This window comes from Candida margitis (genome assembly GCF_024628925.1).
Source record: "Candida margitis strain CBS 14175 chromosome Unknown scaffold24, whole genome shotgun sequence".
NCBI lineage: Eukaryota > Fungi > Ascomycota > Pichiomycetes > Serinales > Debaryomycetaceae > Lodderomyces > Lodderomyces margitis.
Genome location: NW_026261781.1, coordinates 76,067 through 90,198, shown reverse-complemented (window position 1 = coordinate 90,198; position 14,132 = coordinate 76,067). Strand labels below are relative to the sequence as shown.

The window sequence follows — 14,132 nt, the reverse complement described above, 5'->3', positions numbered from 1 at the left end:
AAATAATTATATTTGTGTTATCCTGTATATGAATTAATTGTTATTTTTATCAAATTGGTACAAAAGTAGGACACACTCCTATCTAAACAAAGGCATCAAAAGATGTGTCTAGATGAGATTCTACCGCCCTTTCTCCACTTTACACTCTCTACACTTTGCTTTTTCCCTTCTTACTTTTTTTGCAATTGCGTACGTACAAACGGTCAATATATCAATAAAAGATTATGACTCGCACATGTGACAATTTTATACCACATGCAGTGGACCACCTGTCACTTTTTATTTTTTGTTCAAACGTACGACGGAGAAAGGAAAATGGAATACCATATCTTTCTCTTTTGTTTTTCTATCAAGACTAGAAATTTAAGAAGCCACACATTCCATCACTTGTCTTTTTCCTTTTTCCTTTTTCCTTTTCATTTTTTTTTTAGCTCTGTCTGCTCTGTTCTTTTACGGTGATTGGTATCATAACGGTAAAGGAGAAAAATAGATTCATTGTTTGTGATTTTAAACAATAAAACTTACTCAAACAGAACAATGTTGAAACTGTTTGAAACAATAAATATATCTCTTTGAACCTAAAAGTAGAACTGGCTAACTGAGGATGTTTGTACTGTGTGACCAAAAGGTCAATACGTTTATTGGTCGACGTTATAGAAGAGACAATAAACCACTACTTTTGCGGAGTTGCAGTTACACTTCAACTCAACATACATGCCACACAGAGCAATCCATAAAAACAAAACACCGACAACTTAAAGAAACAATTGGTGGATATTTTGCAACAACTAAAAATTCCAAACAATGAAACGTCACGTTTAACAAAACAATTCCAAAGTTCTTTGCACTAGCAATCTGTTGGTGGTTCTAGACCACCACACATTGTTTTACTTGTTGATAATTTTATTTTCTTCTTCTTTTCATTTCAGTTGGTTGGAGGAGGTGGTGATAAAGTTACTGCTCAAAAGCATTGGCCAAGAATATACTGGCTTGGTTAAAAGCTTACTGTCCCTACCCTTCGTCAATTATAATAGGTGCTTGTCTCCTTTTTTTCTTCTTCTTTGCCAATGGGGCTTTTTTTCAACTTTTAGAAAAATAAAATTACAACTGTATTTTATCACAAAACCGCCAGTGTTAATAAACTATAACTATTCTTTTTGTTTCAGAAGAAAAATAAAATAAAAAAAGCAAAATATATAATGGTTTAAGTGAGACTTTTTATATTTGACAATATTACACTACTTTTCTGTATAAGCCACACATAAAAGTATCAATGGGAAATAAAATGAGACATTGGGAAACATCAGGGAGAATGAATCACACCACCACTAATAATCCTTTACTGTTTTGCAATGTAATAAAATATCCTTTCAAATAGTAATTCTATAGAGTCCCTCTACTTCTCACACAATCAATTGCACTTTCTCTAAACAGAGAAACCATCAAATTAGTAAGATCAACTTTGACTGCAAAGCAAGTACAAACATTTTACCCTCATTTGCACTAGCAAGTGTTATTCTATAAATGCATGCGATAAAACCGACAATAGTAATTCCCCCTTTTCTTATGGCTTTAGAGTAATGTGCACATTACTTGACTCCGCAAAATTTATTTGGTGCCAAAAAGTCTAAGTTGGTCTTTACTTAAACTTTTGCCGTACTCATAACCAGAAAATACCCTTTCTTATTTTTTATTTTTTGTGTGTAGCTTTTATTGAGATCTATAGCAAAGCCCCCACCTTTCATCAAATGAAATTAATCCCCCATGCACTGAGAAAAAAAGGGGGGGAGTTGGTTGTGTATCCTCTTTTTCCGGAAGTTTACAATGGCATGTATTTGAATGTGTAAAAATTTTGCCACAATATTACGAAAACTTTAGAGGCTTCCCTTATAGAAAAAGCAAAATAGTCAATTGCATTAAAGAGTTCAGCTCTAAACACAGAAAGCGGACTTGAAACTTTAAAGAACATAACGGTGAAAGGAAACACCTTCGTGGGTTTTCATTTAACTTTCAAATTATTAAAGCTTATTTCGGCCATTGGTATTGGTTCTTAGTTTTCGTATTGTCTGTCGTGTAATTCTAGAATCGTCGTCTAAATTAAACGACACAAAAATTTTGCCCCTCCAAAAAGGGAGAGCGACAATTGTAAAATAAAGACAACAGAGGAGCAAATACCTCGGACAATCAAAAGAAAAACAAAGACAAAGACAAAAACAAAGACAAAAACAAAGACTCATCAATGGCATTAAAAAAGACAATCACCGACCACTCTTGCTTGCTGTTTGACTCCGACAATGCACTATTGTAATGAACCACACAAATATGAACGGCGGAGTTTACAGTAGGAAACCCGCCACTTTGAAACCAAAAGTTTCCCATTTTTATAAAACCTTCTGAAGAGAGGGTCTGTTATGTGAATCTCCTTCTAAAGTAGTTGCTTCTAATGCTAAGCGAGCGTTTGCCAAGTGTCTTGTCTCCAAGATCAAGTTTTTTTTTCAAAGTATTTCAAATATTCGGTTTACAAAGCAACACAATGCCAACACATGCCTTCTACTGTAGCACTTCCCGTTGGATCTTCGGTAAAGAGTAAAGCGGTATCTGCGATCTCACTTATTTCGACGCTTAACGATTCTTTAAGATCTTATTTCACTAACAATACTCACAAATTACGTCACTGGAGAGGTGGCAAGGGCTACAAAGCCCAGTTTTATTGCTAGCAAGAAGGGGGCTCAGGGACGTAAATCACCACTTCTTGAGCAAGAAAATCAAAGAATGCTCAAAATCACACAATATTGCAAAGTGTAGTACAACTAAAGGGTACAAGAAAAGAAAAGAAAAAACAATCACACACTTGCTTCTTTTTTTATCTGCACCCAGCTGCCATCAGGATCTCCTGTTGTTTATTCTTGGCCATTATCAGATTTGAAGCGATCTTGATCCCTCTCCTTCCCTCCCCGCAAAAGTACATATAGCTTCATTAGATAGTCTCTGGTATCTAGATGGAACTCAATACATGCCAAAAAAATCGAAACTGATCTACAGACCTCCTCCTACACCCCAAAAATAGAAACAAAATGAGGCCGTTGTCACCGTTCACACAAAATAGTCATTACAAGTGTGCGTCCTCTTATGCCTCTCATTGTTTTCCTAGTATAGTAATAACTCGTGTGAAGCCTAAACGACAATATTAAAGGTCACAGGGTTTGTGTTTCCAACGGTTGTTTTTCAAGCCACAAAATATACTTCTCTCTCACTTTTTATTTTTTTGGTCTGACCTGCAGTTCTAGACTTCTACTAATGTTGCACATAGAGAGAGGAGAGAATAATTTTCACAACAAGAGAAGCGCAGAAAAATGGGCCCATTTTGCACTCGCTTGATTTTAAGTTGGAGACTGTTGCGTCATTATCCTTACAGATGAAGCATATGCATGCTATTAGCTGTATGCACTTAAGATGCATCTGCATGAGAGTCGATCCAATCTTTGATGGAAAGGGATAAACTCTAATCCGATGTTTGGACACAGCTGTATCATGGCGTTGTAATAAACTGATTCTCTAACAGTGTAGATTTTAGCCAAACGTGCCAGTAAAAGAAGAATTATTAGAGCTTGTGGTTTTAAAGAAACTGACGATTTTTTTGAAACAGTCGTTGGTTCCAATGAGTAAAGATTACAGTCACTATGTATTCTTTTTATAAACAAGTCCTTTAAATAAATCAAATGAATTACCATCCGGTTGCAAATGCAAAATCTCCTGATTGCTTACATCTTGAGCAATCAACAAACCAAATTCGGGGGAAATTCCCTTAATTATACAAGTTCTTGACCCACCTTGATGTCCAGAAACGGCAACAGTTTGATTTGAATGTAACCATCTTCGATAATAGAGAGGCAAGAATGGAGATAGCCCCGATTTCTTGAAAGTGGCGTAGAAATGATCAATAGTAGCAACAATTTTTGCTAATAAAGCCTCCAATCCATATTGTGGTAAAGCAGGTAAATTGTTTTCCTTGCGAAGTTCATTAAGTCTAGTCAACACTACGTTCAACGACGTTGTAGGGGCGTCATTAGATACATTTACCCCACCACCCCAAATTAAATAAAACTGACTGTCAATACAGTGAGAGCTGAGTAATGACCCTGCTACTTTAACGTACTTCTCCTCTTTGCCATTTAATGTCGACCCCAGGTCAAGATGGCGATTGTTGAAATATTCAGGTTTCAACATGTAAATGTCATTGGGCCATTTGATACGCATCGGCATATCTTCATACCCAGCACCATCACCATTGACACGACTCCCATACCCTAAAATAGCCTCAATTAGAGCCAACCCACAAACATATTGCAATGTCACAATGAATGACGGCCCCACTTCCTTTTGGGGGACCTTGAGCAATATGGTTGCCGGAAGAACGCCTCGTGGATTGAGCCAAATGTTGCCACCTCTGCCGCGACCGGAAACTTGAGTTGAAGCTGTTATCGTTAAGCCATGGGGAAGGTATTTCAACCATTGAAGATTTTGCTCGAGTAGTGTGTGGGTAGAAGAGACTACCTCTGAATACCCAAGTACAGTGCCAAGTTCGCGAACAGCGTTGGTTGACAATCGGAAAAGGCTGTCAAAATACTTTTGCATGTCGAAGTAAGGGGTCAATTTTGCGGTAGGTGTCTGACCCGAGGTCATAAAACTGATAATCTTGGCTTGATTAATGGAATCCTCGTTTTTTCCAATACTGCAGTCTCTGAATTCCAATTCATTTTGAGATGTTACCTCTTGAAATTTGAATGTATCATAATTATCTCTAAACAAGCCTTTTTCCATCTCCAAGTTGTGGCTGAGATTTGACCATAGAGTTTGAATTTTCCTAGGAAATGGCGAAGTGAAGTACATGGGTGTTGTGCTTGGCGTAGAATCTTCGACATCTTCACAAACACGAAGTCCAAGCTTTCTCAACATTTCTCGTAAAAGTACCCTTCCATTTCTATCATCTGCCTTCAACTTGCTCACCACTTGCCCCCCCTCTTCTCCTTTAGTTTTATTAGACAGTCTTGGTGAGAATTCAGGACGAGGTCCACACAAAATAATCACACCCTTGCCAATTTTGCGGTAAATAATCGCTGCATTAATCTCATCCTCAATGCCCATTTGCCCTACATACCTGGCTAAAACTTTAACATCTCTGTACCTTGATGAGTCCATGAATATGCTCCCGCCATTAAGGTAGCTGAGAATCATTTCAGGGGCATTGGGCAATTCACGAATGTTGACCGATAACTTTGTTGCTTTGGCACCACCATGTGAACGCTTGTTGCACCGAGAAAATACTTCACCTTTACAAGTGCCAGGATAAAAAGCTAGCTCTCGAGTTCCTGATACCTCCAAGGGACTGCCAACGTTAAACTCACACCTTGCCGAAGAGAAATAACCTCCAGCACCAAATCCCATAAATTTGCCTCCATCCTTCACATACCTTTTAATCTTTCTATTTCCGGCACCATTTAATACTCGACAATAAGATAGATCGTCCCCACCGGGGATCACCAACATTGATGTCTTTCTCATCCATGGTTCGGCTAATAAAACAGTCTCATTAACAGGTAATACAGCGTAAAACTTGGACAAATGAATTCTCAATGAGTCGATGCAATGCTTGACACTTTCAGTGGTGGTTCCAGGACCTGAATATACTAATACATTCATTTCCTAATCTGCTTAAAGTATGTGATTCCATTCTGTGGCTAAAAAAAAAGAATCCTTTTCCGGTCATTATATGGGCATTAAGATTTTTGTCATCATTGTTTGTATGTGTGTGTGACTCGGAGTCATGGTAGATAAAATAACGATGATCCATCAATCACAATGCTAAACTATATGGATTTAGCAATCGCAACAGAAAAAATTTCGACCAAAGGATACTTCCCAAATGTACCGCATACACCTCAAAATGGCCTCATGGATACTAAAGAAGCCTTTTGACCGAGATCCTTGAATTTATCTTCCATGCGTTGTTTCAAAGAACGTAATGTGTCAAAAAAGAGCAATAAAATGATTCGTTGGCTAAGGATGGTGAAACGGTCAAGGATTTCGCAAGATCGAAAGGTTCTATCACCAAGAACAGTAAAAAATGTTTACTGTGTTAGGAAAAGCAGATAGGAGTAACTCGTATCGGTATCACTGTTTATATCCAGCTAGATATATGAATAAATCTTTATTCAGATTCGTTTAAGCAATTGGTAGCACGATCATTTTGAACTGATGGATTAGATAAAATCATTGTTTTCTTTTCTACCGACCATTACAAGCGCTTTTTTTTCCATCATACATCAACAAGCAGCTCGCCATGCCCGCAAGAAGAAACTTATGTCTAGTTTTATCCTGTTTCAGACAATACTCATCATCCATAGCAACCAGTGGCGTACAAGGCGTACAAGGTAGACTACCAACGCACCCTAGCTCATCAAACAGTACAAGCCAATCTTTGGCGATCACAGACCCTTACCAACTATACCAAAACTATGTCGCGCTGGGTTTGTTGGAAAAAGACGAAGCTCAGGTACGAGTAATGAAAGAGTTTCAAAAACTTTACCACCGTGTTATAGACTACGTACCACCTGAGGATTTGTCAATTAAATTAAGTCTAGTTTTAAGACAAATTGAGGTAAAGGATGCAGAACAAAACACGCGAAAGAAATCACCATTGCGCTACTTTAAAAAAGATCCAAGAAAGGAGAAGCAGTCTTTAATCAAGTATATGACAGATGAAGAAGAGTTGATCAATTTTCCATCACCACAAGGACTTCTAGTGAACGGCGAAGTTGGCTCGGGCAAATCATTGCTTATGGATATATTTGCGTCCTCACTACCGCATGCATCTAAGATGCGTTGGCACTATAATAATTTTATATTATACGTGTACAGCGAGATCCACAATATACAACAACATCGATTTAAAACCATGAATCGAAAGGTTAACGAGTTTAAAATGGAGAATGAATTTATTTTATATGAAGTGGCACAAAAGATGATCCAAAGAAACACCATATTGATGCTCGACGAATTTGTATTGCCCGACATTGCTAGTGCCAACATCATCAAGATTCTATTCACGTTCTACTTTAAACTTGGTGGAGTACTTGTTGCCACATCTAATAAACTACCGGAAGAATTGTACTCGGCGCAGTTTAGCAAAGGCAAATTCAAAAGTTTTGTTGGTATTTTGAATGCAAGATGTCTATCCATTGACATAAAATCAGAAAAGGATTATCGAACTTATTTTGCCAACGAGTCATTAGAGAAGCCTCATCTTGTGGTGCGCAAAGACAATCATGGCGAGGAAAAAGAGTGGGATCATTTGATTAAAACCAAGGCACTAGGTATCGCAGAGGATTCTCCGCTTATGCACCAATCAATATCAAGCTTGGGAAGCCCATCTTCAGTAATGGTTTACAATAGGGTCACACGTATTCCTAAGGTATTCAATAATGACACAATCTGCTATCTCGACTTTTCGGAAATATGCCAGGGACTCACCTCATCATCCGACTATATCACAATTGCTTCGAAATATCGTACAGTTATCTTGGACAACGTACCGATTATGACCACCAAGATGAAAAATGAGGCACGAAGATTTATTACATTATTGGATGCCATATACGAAGCCAAGTGCCAGCTCTTTATGAGATCCCAAGTAGACATTGACTATTTATTCTTTCCCGACGCTCTAAAAATTGATGACAGGGAATTCATAAACTACTTGAAACTCCATACAAAGAGTAGTGGTGCTACGGATAGATTAGACGTGCAGGATGAAGAAATGTTTGCTAAAACGTCGATCGCCATGGAGAACCCTTATAGACCAAACATTGCTTCCTATGATCAAGAAGACACAGAGCATTATGATGAACCTAGTAAAGTTAACACCGACAAATCAAATTTTGCCAATATTAAAGTATTTACAGGTGATGATGAGAAGTTTGCATTTAAACGAGCCGTTTCAAGAATAAAGGAGATGATTGGATCTGATGTGTGGAGGAGGGCAGAACGTTGGGTGCCTATCGATGATACAATGAGGCCATGGGAACATACTTACACCACAAGCAGCAAGCCATCCCACTTGGAAAATGACCTACACGAGGATAACAAGAAGATGCAAGACTTGCTTGAGGATAAATCAATGAAAGAAATAACCAAGGATATCAGTACAAGTCTCCCACGTGACTATTCACTGAGTGAACGTATATCGTTTCGCTTCTTTAATTCAAAAATTGCCCCTGTGTTTAGCAATTTGCTGCATTTTTGGGCTATGGGGCCATGGAATGGTCACCAAGGAAAGCGGATGAAGGATACAATCAGTCGTAACTGGATTAGATCTAGTGTTAGAAATGATGACGGGAAGTAGCATTTGTAGCGGTTAATAGCGCATTCCGATAGGTAGCTCCGATTTTATCATCACTTGATTTTTTCAGTCTCCACTGTAATTTATTTTATTTTTATTTTTTTTTTATCTTTAATATGGGGAAATTTCTCTTGTCAAAGTAACTCAATATAAACCCACTCCTAATTCCTTTGCCTGTGAGATATTTTCTATTCAGGTGGACATTCTGTAACCCACATATTCTCCTTATAACACTACTTAAGCAATATGAATGTTTTGACTGCTGAAAGATTGGTGAGGTTAGCTTACAAATACCCCTCCTTGCAAAGCTCATGGTACTTGATAGCCACTGCTTGCTTGACAGTTGTCAACCAACCGCAAGAGATCCCCAAGATTTACCATTTCGCGTTGCGTCAGCAGTTATTGTCCAACCCCACTACCCAGCAATCGTCATCAACAAGCCTTTTAACTGATCCAAGCTTGATTAGATTGGCACAAGATTCGATCAACTCGGCGAAGAAGTTCCAGGACTTATCAGCCGTTGGGGTCAATCTTCCTGATATTTTGATACCACATACTTACTACCAGGAGCTTCCATTGAAGTTCAAGTATTCAAAACATGTGGATATCTTAGCCATGCAAGATCGATTGACTGCTAGGTTTAGAGAGGTGATTTTAAAGAGCATTGCATTGAGCGGATTACCTAAAGCTATCAATGCCTTGATGATATTGAAAACAGTGACCCCTACTAACTTGAAGAGTGGGCTTACTCCAGAGCGTCCGAGAATTGTGAGTCCTGGCCACATTCCTTCAGCATCCATAGTCAGCGAAGACGTGCATGGAACCAAGTTTGACAAGGAAGATGATACTTCTGAAGACACAATAGATGGTCCCATAAGTGAACTGTCTATTCATTCTCAACAAATTGCGTCAGACTTAGTGCGTGGTTCGAACTTTTGGAACAGCGTATACGCTAAAATCAGCAACAGAGTCAAGAACCAGATGTTGACAGCATATCCCGACTTGTGGTACTTTGCATTTCATCATGTCTACGCACCATTGTTGAGTTATACGAAAATCATCTCGGGTAAAGAGACATCAATGTGTGTTGTTGCGTGTTTGATTCCACAAGATGTGAACCCTCAATTGAAGGGCCATTTGAAAGGTGCTTTAAACAATGGTGCAACCAAGCAGGAATTGAATGATGTCAGGTCGATGGTATTTGATATTTGTGACTGGACAGGAGGAATTCATTGGAAGGGAGGTAAAGACGGAGTAGCAAAGTTATGAATAAACATTGAGAATAATCAGCATTATTTTGTTGTCAAGAGTAAATATATAGAACCTATGCATGTAACGAACAAGAGAGTGATCTCTTTCAATAGGAGAAGCTTTAAAGAAAAGGGACCTTGTCTTCATTTGTACTTTAGGGAGCGTAATATACTTTTAAAGCGTCTGCACAAACTATTAAAGGAAAACGGAAATAAAAGTGAAAAAGAAAAAGGTAACCAAAAAAATGTCATGTTCAAGCGGCACAAAATGGAGCGCGGATAATAATCCGAGGTTTAAAATTGAAAAGTAACTAACACACGAAGCTAATTCTTCAACGCCTGCAAACAATAATGACTTTCCTCACGGCAGAAAGACTACTCAGACTAGCGTATCATTACCCCAGGCTACAGAATACCTGGTTTTTAGTTGCAATTGCTGCATTACTCGAGTTGAATCTTACTGAGGAAATACCAATAGTATTGCATTTTGCACTTCGGCAACAGTTGTTTGAATTTTGCAGTGATGAGGAGAGGGTTATCAGCAATGAATATATGATAAAGTTGGCCAATGATTCAATTAATTCGAGCGAGATATGTATCAAGCTCTATTCTACAGGGGTTAAGGTGCCAGACGTGTTAATACCCGCAACTTATTACAAACTTATTCCCTTGACGTACAAGTACACTCGTGGCGAAGACATCAAAAGGAAACAAAGGTTCATTGTCAAACAGATGCGTGACGTGATATTAAAATTGAGTGCCTTATGCGGCCTTCCAAAATCAATCAATGGGTTATCAATATTGAAAGCTGCAACCCCTTCAACTTTTTGGCAAGAGTGTAATGTTAGACCTAGCGAAGTCAAGATAGACAGTAATGATCTTAATGGGGCAAACACCATTGATGGACTTATATCTGCCAATTCAATCGATACTGGCAGGGTAAAATCCAATTTATTAAGAGGCTCAACCTTCTGGAACACAGTCTATTCAAACGACATAAACAAGAGAATCAGAAACCAGATGATTGATGCGTACCCCGATTTGTGGTATTACACTTACCAGCACATTTACTCACCTTTGTTGAGTTTCACGGAAATATTGACGGCAAAGAAAACCTCGTTGATCATAATTGCGGGTTTAATTCCGCAAAACGTGGAGCCTCAATTGAAGGGCCATTTGAAAGGCGCACTCAATAATGGCGCTTCAAAGGAGGAGGTTGCCAGCACCCGAGAGTTGGTTTTGGAGCTTTGTCAGTGGCAAAAAATGAACAGTGACCAAGACAATGTTGCCAAACTCTAGGGATTACTTAGAGATGTATATAGATGTATAGATGTTGTATTTATTTTTCAATTTATAAAAAAAATAGCGATAAAGAAAGAGCTCTCATTATTGACAGCTACCACAACCCAGCTTGGATCAAGCTCTCAATTCATCACAATTTGATTCGGTTCTGCCTCTTGATTAATAGTATTTGCAAACCGCAAAAGATGAAAAATGCCAAGTATACAAATACCCCACCAAATACAGTATTGGCAACTGCCTTGCCGTCCTCTGGGTCATTTATCGACCCCGTAAATGACTCACTGTTAGTGTTGAACAAGTAACCTATGACCGATAATATAACTATACCAAAGGAAGATAGTATGAAGCAACAGTATGCTTGAAATGTTGATACGACAGGTTTCATGACTAGTAAGGGATGATGTCAAGTATAATTGAACAGGGCAAAGTATGTGCTGATTGTGTGGAATGTCTATCTGATCACGAAACTAATATGGCGTAGCCTTTATCTGGTTGGAGTGGATGGGTTGTTAGCTAATCTAACGATTATCTCTCGTTGATGAACTTTTGGTGCGCTTTCAAAAGAAGGTGGTGCTTGTATACAGGATTAATGTAAGAATTGTTTTTCTTTCCATTGTAACAATATTTTCAATGTCGCGCATTTTAGGTTATAGGTTGTGAAATTATTATCGATGGTAAGATTGACACTAATGCAAACCAAGTCAGTAGAGCAAAACATCGGGATTTTGTTATATTTATGACGATCTAAGTAGGTTATTCTTTTTCATTTTGTAAACTGTATACAGCTATAACCATCTACGAAATTGCCCGTTTCCGCTTCACCAACTGTATCGCCCTATAAGTGTCTTTCAAATCATTTAATTTTCCAGCAACAATGACTAAACTTTTAAACCAATCGATTTCAGCTTGTTGATAACTGTTTAGATCATCTTTCTCCAAAGTACTATTACTTATATCCTCTTCTATATTGTGGTACTGTGACATGCAATCGAGCGCTTCTTCACATGTTTCAATCGTGCTTCTTTGTGGCTCACGCGCTGGGTCTGAGTTCGATGCGTCGGAGGAATTTGATTCAATGAGTGGCTCAGATGATTGGCGAGCGATAGGTTCAGATTCTGTCTTCGGGGATGGCGAAGGTGATGGTGATGGTGCAGAAGATGCAGATCGAGAAGGCGATGACGACATGGAGGTAGACGATTGGTGAAGAATGGCCGATGATGAAACAACAGAAGATGTTGAGCTTGGTCTGCCTCGAGGGCTGTGCTTGTGTCGTTCTTGTAACTTATTTCCCGGTAATGTGGTGTGGGGGTCCGTGTCAGCACTGTCAAGTAATCCACGATGAGAAGAGGATTCCTCAATTTTGGACGTATCGTCAGGATTTGGAAGCGTATTGTCCGTCTTTGGCTTATTAGAAAAGTTTTTATCCTTTCTCAAATTGCCTTCAATATTTGACAGTAGGCTGTTCCGTTTCATCTTAGTGGTTGAGTACTGTAGTTTGACAATTTTCGATGGGGAATTTGGCTCAATTGTTCTGGTTATTGAGGGCACATCCCCTTCTTTTTGATGAGATACGTTAGACTGTGGTGAATTTGAAACAGCACTGCTATCTGGTGGAGTAAAACCATGTTGCATCTGTTGAATTTTCACTCCCTTAGATGGCGAGGAAGAGTTGGATTTTATCGCAGGTACTTTTCCCAGCTGCTTTGTCTCACTGGTCCCAATCTTCGGTTTGACATTTGATTGCTCATTTATCAAATATGATGACGTTCTTGTTCTTAATGCCTCTTGGTATTTATGTTTGTTATATGAGAAAGTAATAGGTGATGTCTGTGGAGTACAACTGCTCTCAAGTTTCGTAGTGTCGTTGGCCGCAACTGCTCCACGAGACAGCTGTGGTGGCAATATCTCTGGCATCTCTACGTAAAAGAGTTTCCCATTTCTCCAAAGATTGGGATTCTTTATTCTCAACGTGGCGTTGAACAGTTTGGCGGGGCTAGCAGGTGTATTATTTGTATTCAGTGAGTTGTTGTTCCCTAGGCTCTCATTCGCCAGAAGTGTGTGTAGATTCTCATGCTGCTGGCCTCTCTTGGCATCTTCATATTTTCGTTTATTGTAAGTGAAAGATACAAACATAGGAGAGAGGGGCCGAGCTTGTTATTATATGGGTGTCGACAGTTTTAATAATGGCGAGATACAATTGCAAATTGGCCATTTCACTTGCGGAAATTAATTTAGTTGCCAAAAAACGTACGAAAAATAGGGAAGGGGGAAAACGAAGGAAAAAAAAAAAAATCAAGAAAGCTTTTGCCTTGCAAGTCGTATTGACTTAGAGACCCAAAACACAACAAAAGAGAAGCATATCAATGACAACTACACTGATAACAGTAAAACAGGATAATGAGCCACTTGCCAAGGCGGCAGAAAATGTTGCCAATTTGATTGAATCGTTTATCGAATTGGGAATTCTTGTTCACGACAATCAAGGAACACCTCAGTCTAATCTCGCATTATCCAATAAGATCCAAACATTAGCCACTCAGTTAAAAGTAGTGTCACAAAGTAGCGATCTACAAGACAGATTGATTCCAGTAGATGTTGTTTCATATATTGAGGATGGGAGAAATCCTGACATATATACAAGAGAATTCATCGAAGTGACAGCCAAACTGAATGCTAAACTAAAAGGCAAAATGCAAGGATTTGGGACATTGAGAAACATTTTGAGCGATAAGTTAGCACAAGAATATCCAAGATTGCAAGCGGGACTTGAAGATATAAAAAATCGGACTAACAGTGACAGTTACTAGATTGACAAACATTGTAACGATATAATAAACAATTGTATTTAAAATTAAAAACTCTAACTTCCTAAAACTATTTGTGTATATCTCTCTATTTATTATTACACACTTAACTTATTGTGGTCAACAAACCTCCAAGAATTATACCTATCAAATAGTTAATCAATCAATTGAGTGTTTGCTTGTTTCATTGTTTGCAACCATATATATACATAAAGATATCACCAAAGTTATTATGAACATACTTTTGTGTAAGTAGTGTACATTGTTCAAAATAGTTCATCAAAAAGAAGCATTGAATTTAACATACTTCAGCAAGTGAAAGTTGAGAAAAACTAGAGGCGAAACTGGCTGTACTTCTTGGATTAGTTAGGCGTGAGC

At 38.4% G+C, this 14,132-nt stretch overlaps 6 protein-coding genes across 6 annotated transcripts; 4 read left to right on the top strand and 2 right to left on the bottom strand. All coding sequences in view use genetic code 12, as the record gives it.

The window, feature by feature from the left end:
• Positions 1 to 3,678: 3,678 nt before the first annotated feature.
• Positions 3,679 to 5,700, bottom strand: CANMA_001708 (biotin--protein ligase; the record flags this gene model as incomplete). The annotated part of the gene is made up of 1 exon (XM_051813704.1): positions 3,679 to 5,700. One exon carries the CDS (start codon positions 5,698 to 5,700, stop codon positions 3,679 to 3,681), a length of 2,022 nt encoding a protein of 673 aa, XP_051672687.1.
• A 640-nt stretch (positions 5,701 to 6,340) lies between these two features.
• AFG1 (Afg1p) lies at positions 6,341 to 8,401 on the top strand (the record flags this gene model as incomplete). Its single annotated transcript, XM_051813702.1, has 1 exon — positions 6,341 to 8,401. The coding sequence occupies one exon, from the start codon at positions 6,341 to 6,343 to the stop codon at positions 8,399 to 8,401; it is 2,061 nt and encodes a 686-aa protein (XP_051672686.1).
• A 243-nt stretch (positions 8,402 to 8,644) lies between these two features.
• Positions 8,645 to 9,667, top strand: CANMA_001706 (carboxymuconolactone decarboxylase family protein; the record flags this gene model as incomplete). Its single annotated transcript, XM_051813701.1, has 1 exon — positions 8,645 to 9,667. One exon carries the CDS (start codon positions 8,645 to 8,647, stop codon positions 9,665 to 9,667), a length of 1,023 nt encoding a protein of 340 aa, XP_051672685.1.
• A 332-nt stretch (positions 9,668 to 9,999) lies between these two features.
• Positions 10,000 to 10,947, top strand: CANMA_001705 (carboxymuconolactone decarboxylase family protein; the record flags this gene model as incomplete). The annotated part of the gene is made up of 1 exon (XM_051813700.1): positions 10,000 to 10,947. One exon carries the CDS (start codon positions 10,000 to 10,002, stop codon positions 10,945 to 10,947), a length of 948 nt encoding a protein of 315 aa, XP_051672684.1.
• A 798-nt stretch (positions 10,948 to 11,745) lies between these two features.
• On the bottom strand, positions 11,746 to 13,083 carry CANMA_001704 (uncharacterized protein; the record flags this gene model as incomplete). Its single annotated transcript, XM_051813699.1, has 1 exon — positions 11,746 to 13,083. One exon carries the CDS (start codon positions 13,081 to 13,083, stop codon positions 11,746 to 11,748), a length of 1,338 nt encoding a protein of 445 aa, XP_051672683.1.
• A 230-nt stretch (positions 13,084 to 13,313) lies between these two features.
• MED10 (mediator complex subunit) lies at positions 13,314 to 13,757 on the top strand (the record flags this gene model as incomplete). Its single annotated transcript, XM_051813698.1, has 1 exon — positions 13,314 to 13,757. One exon carries the CDS (start codon positions 13,314 to 13,316, stop codon positions 13,755 to 13,757), a length of 444 nt encoding a protein of 147 aa, XP_051672682.1.
• Between the last annotated feature and the right edge of the window lie 375 nt (positions 13,758 to 14,132).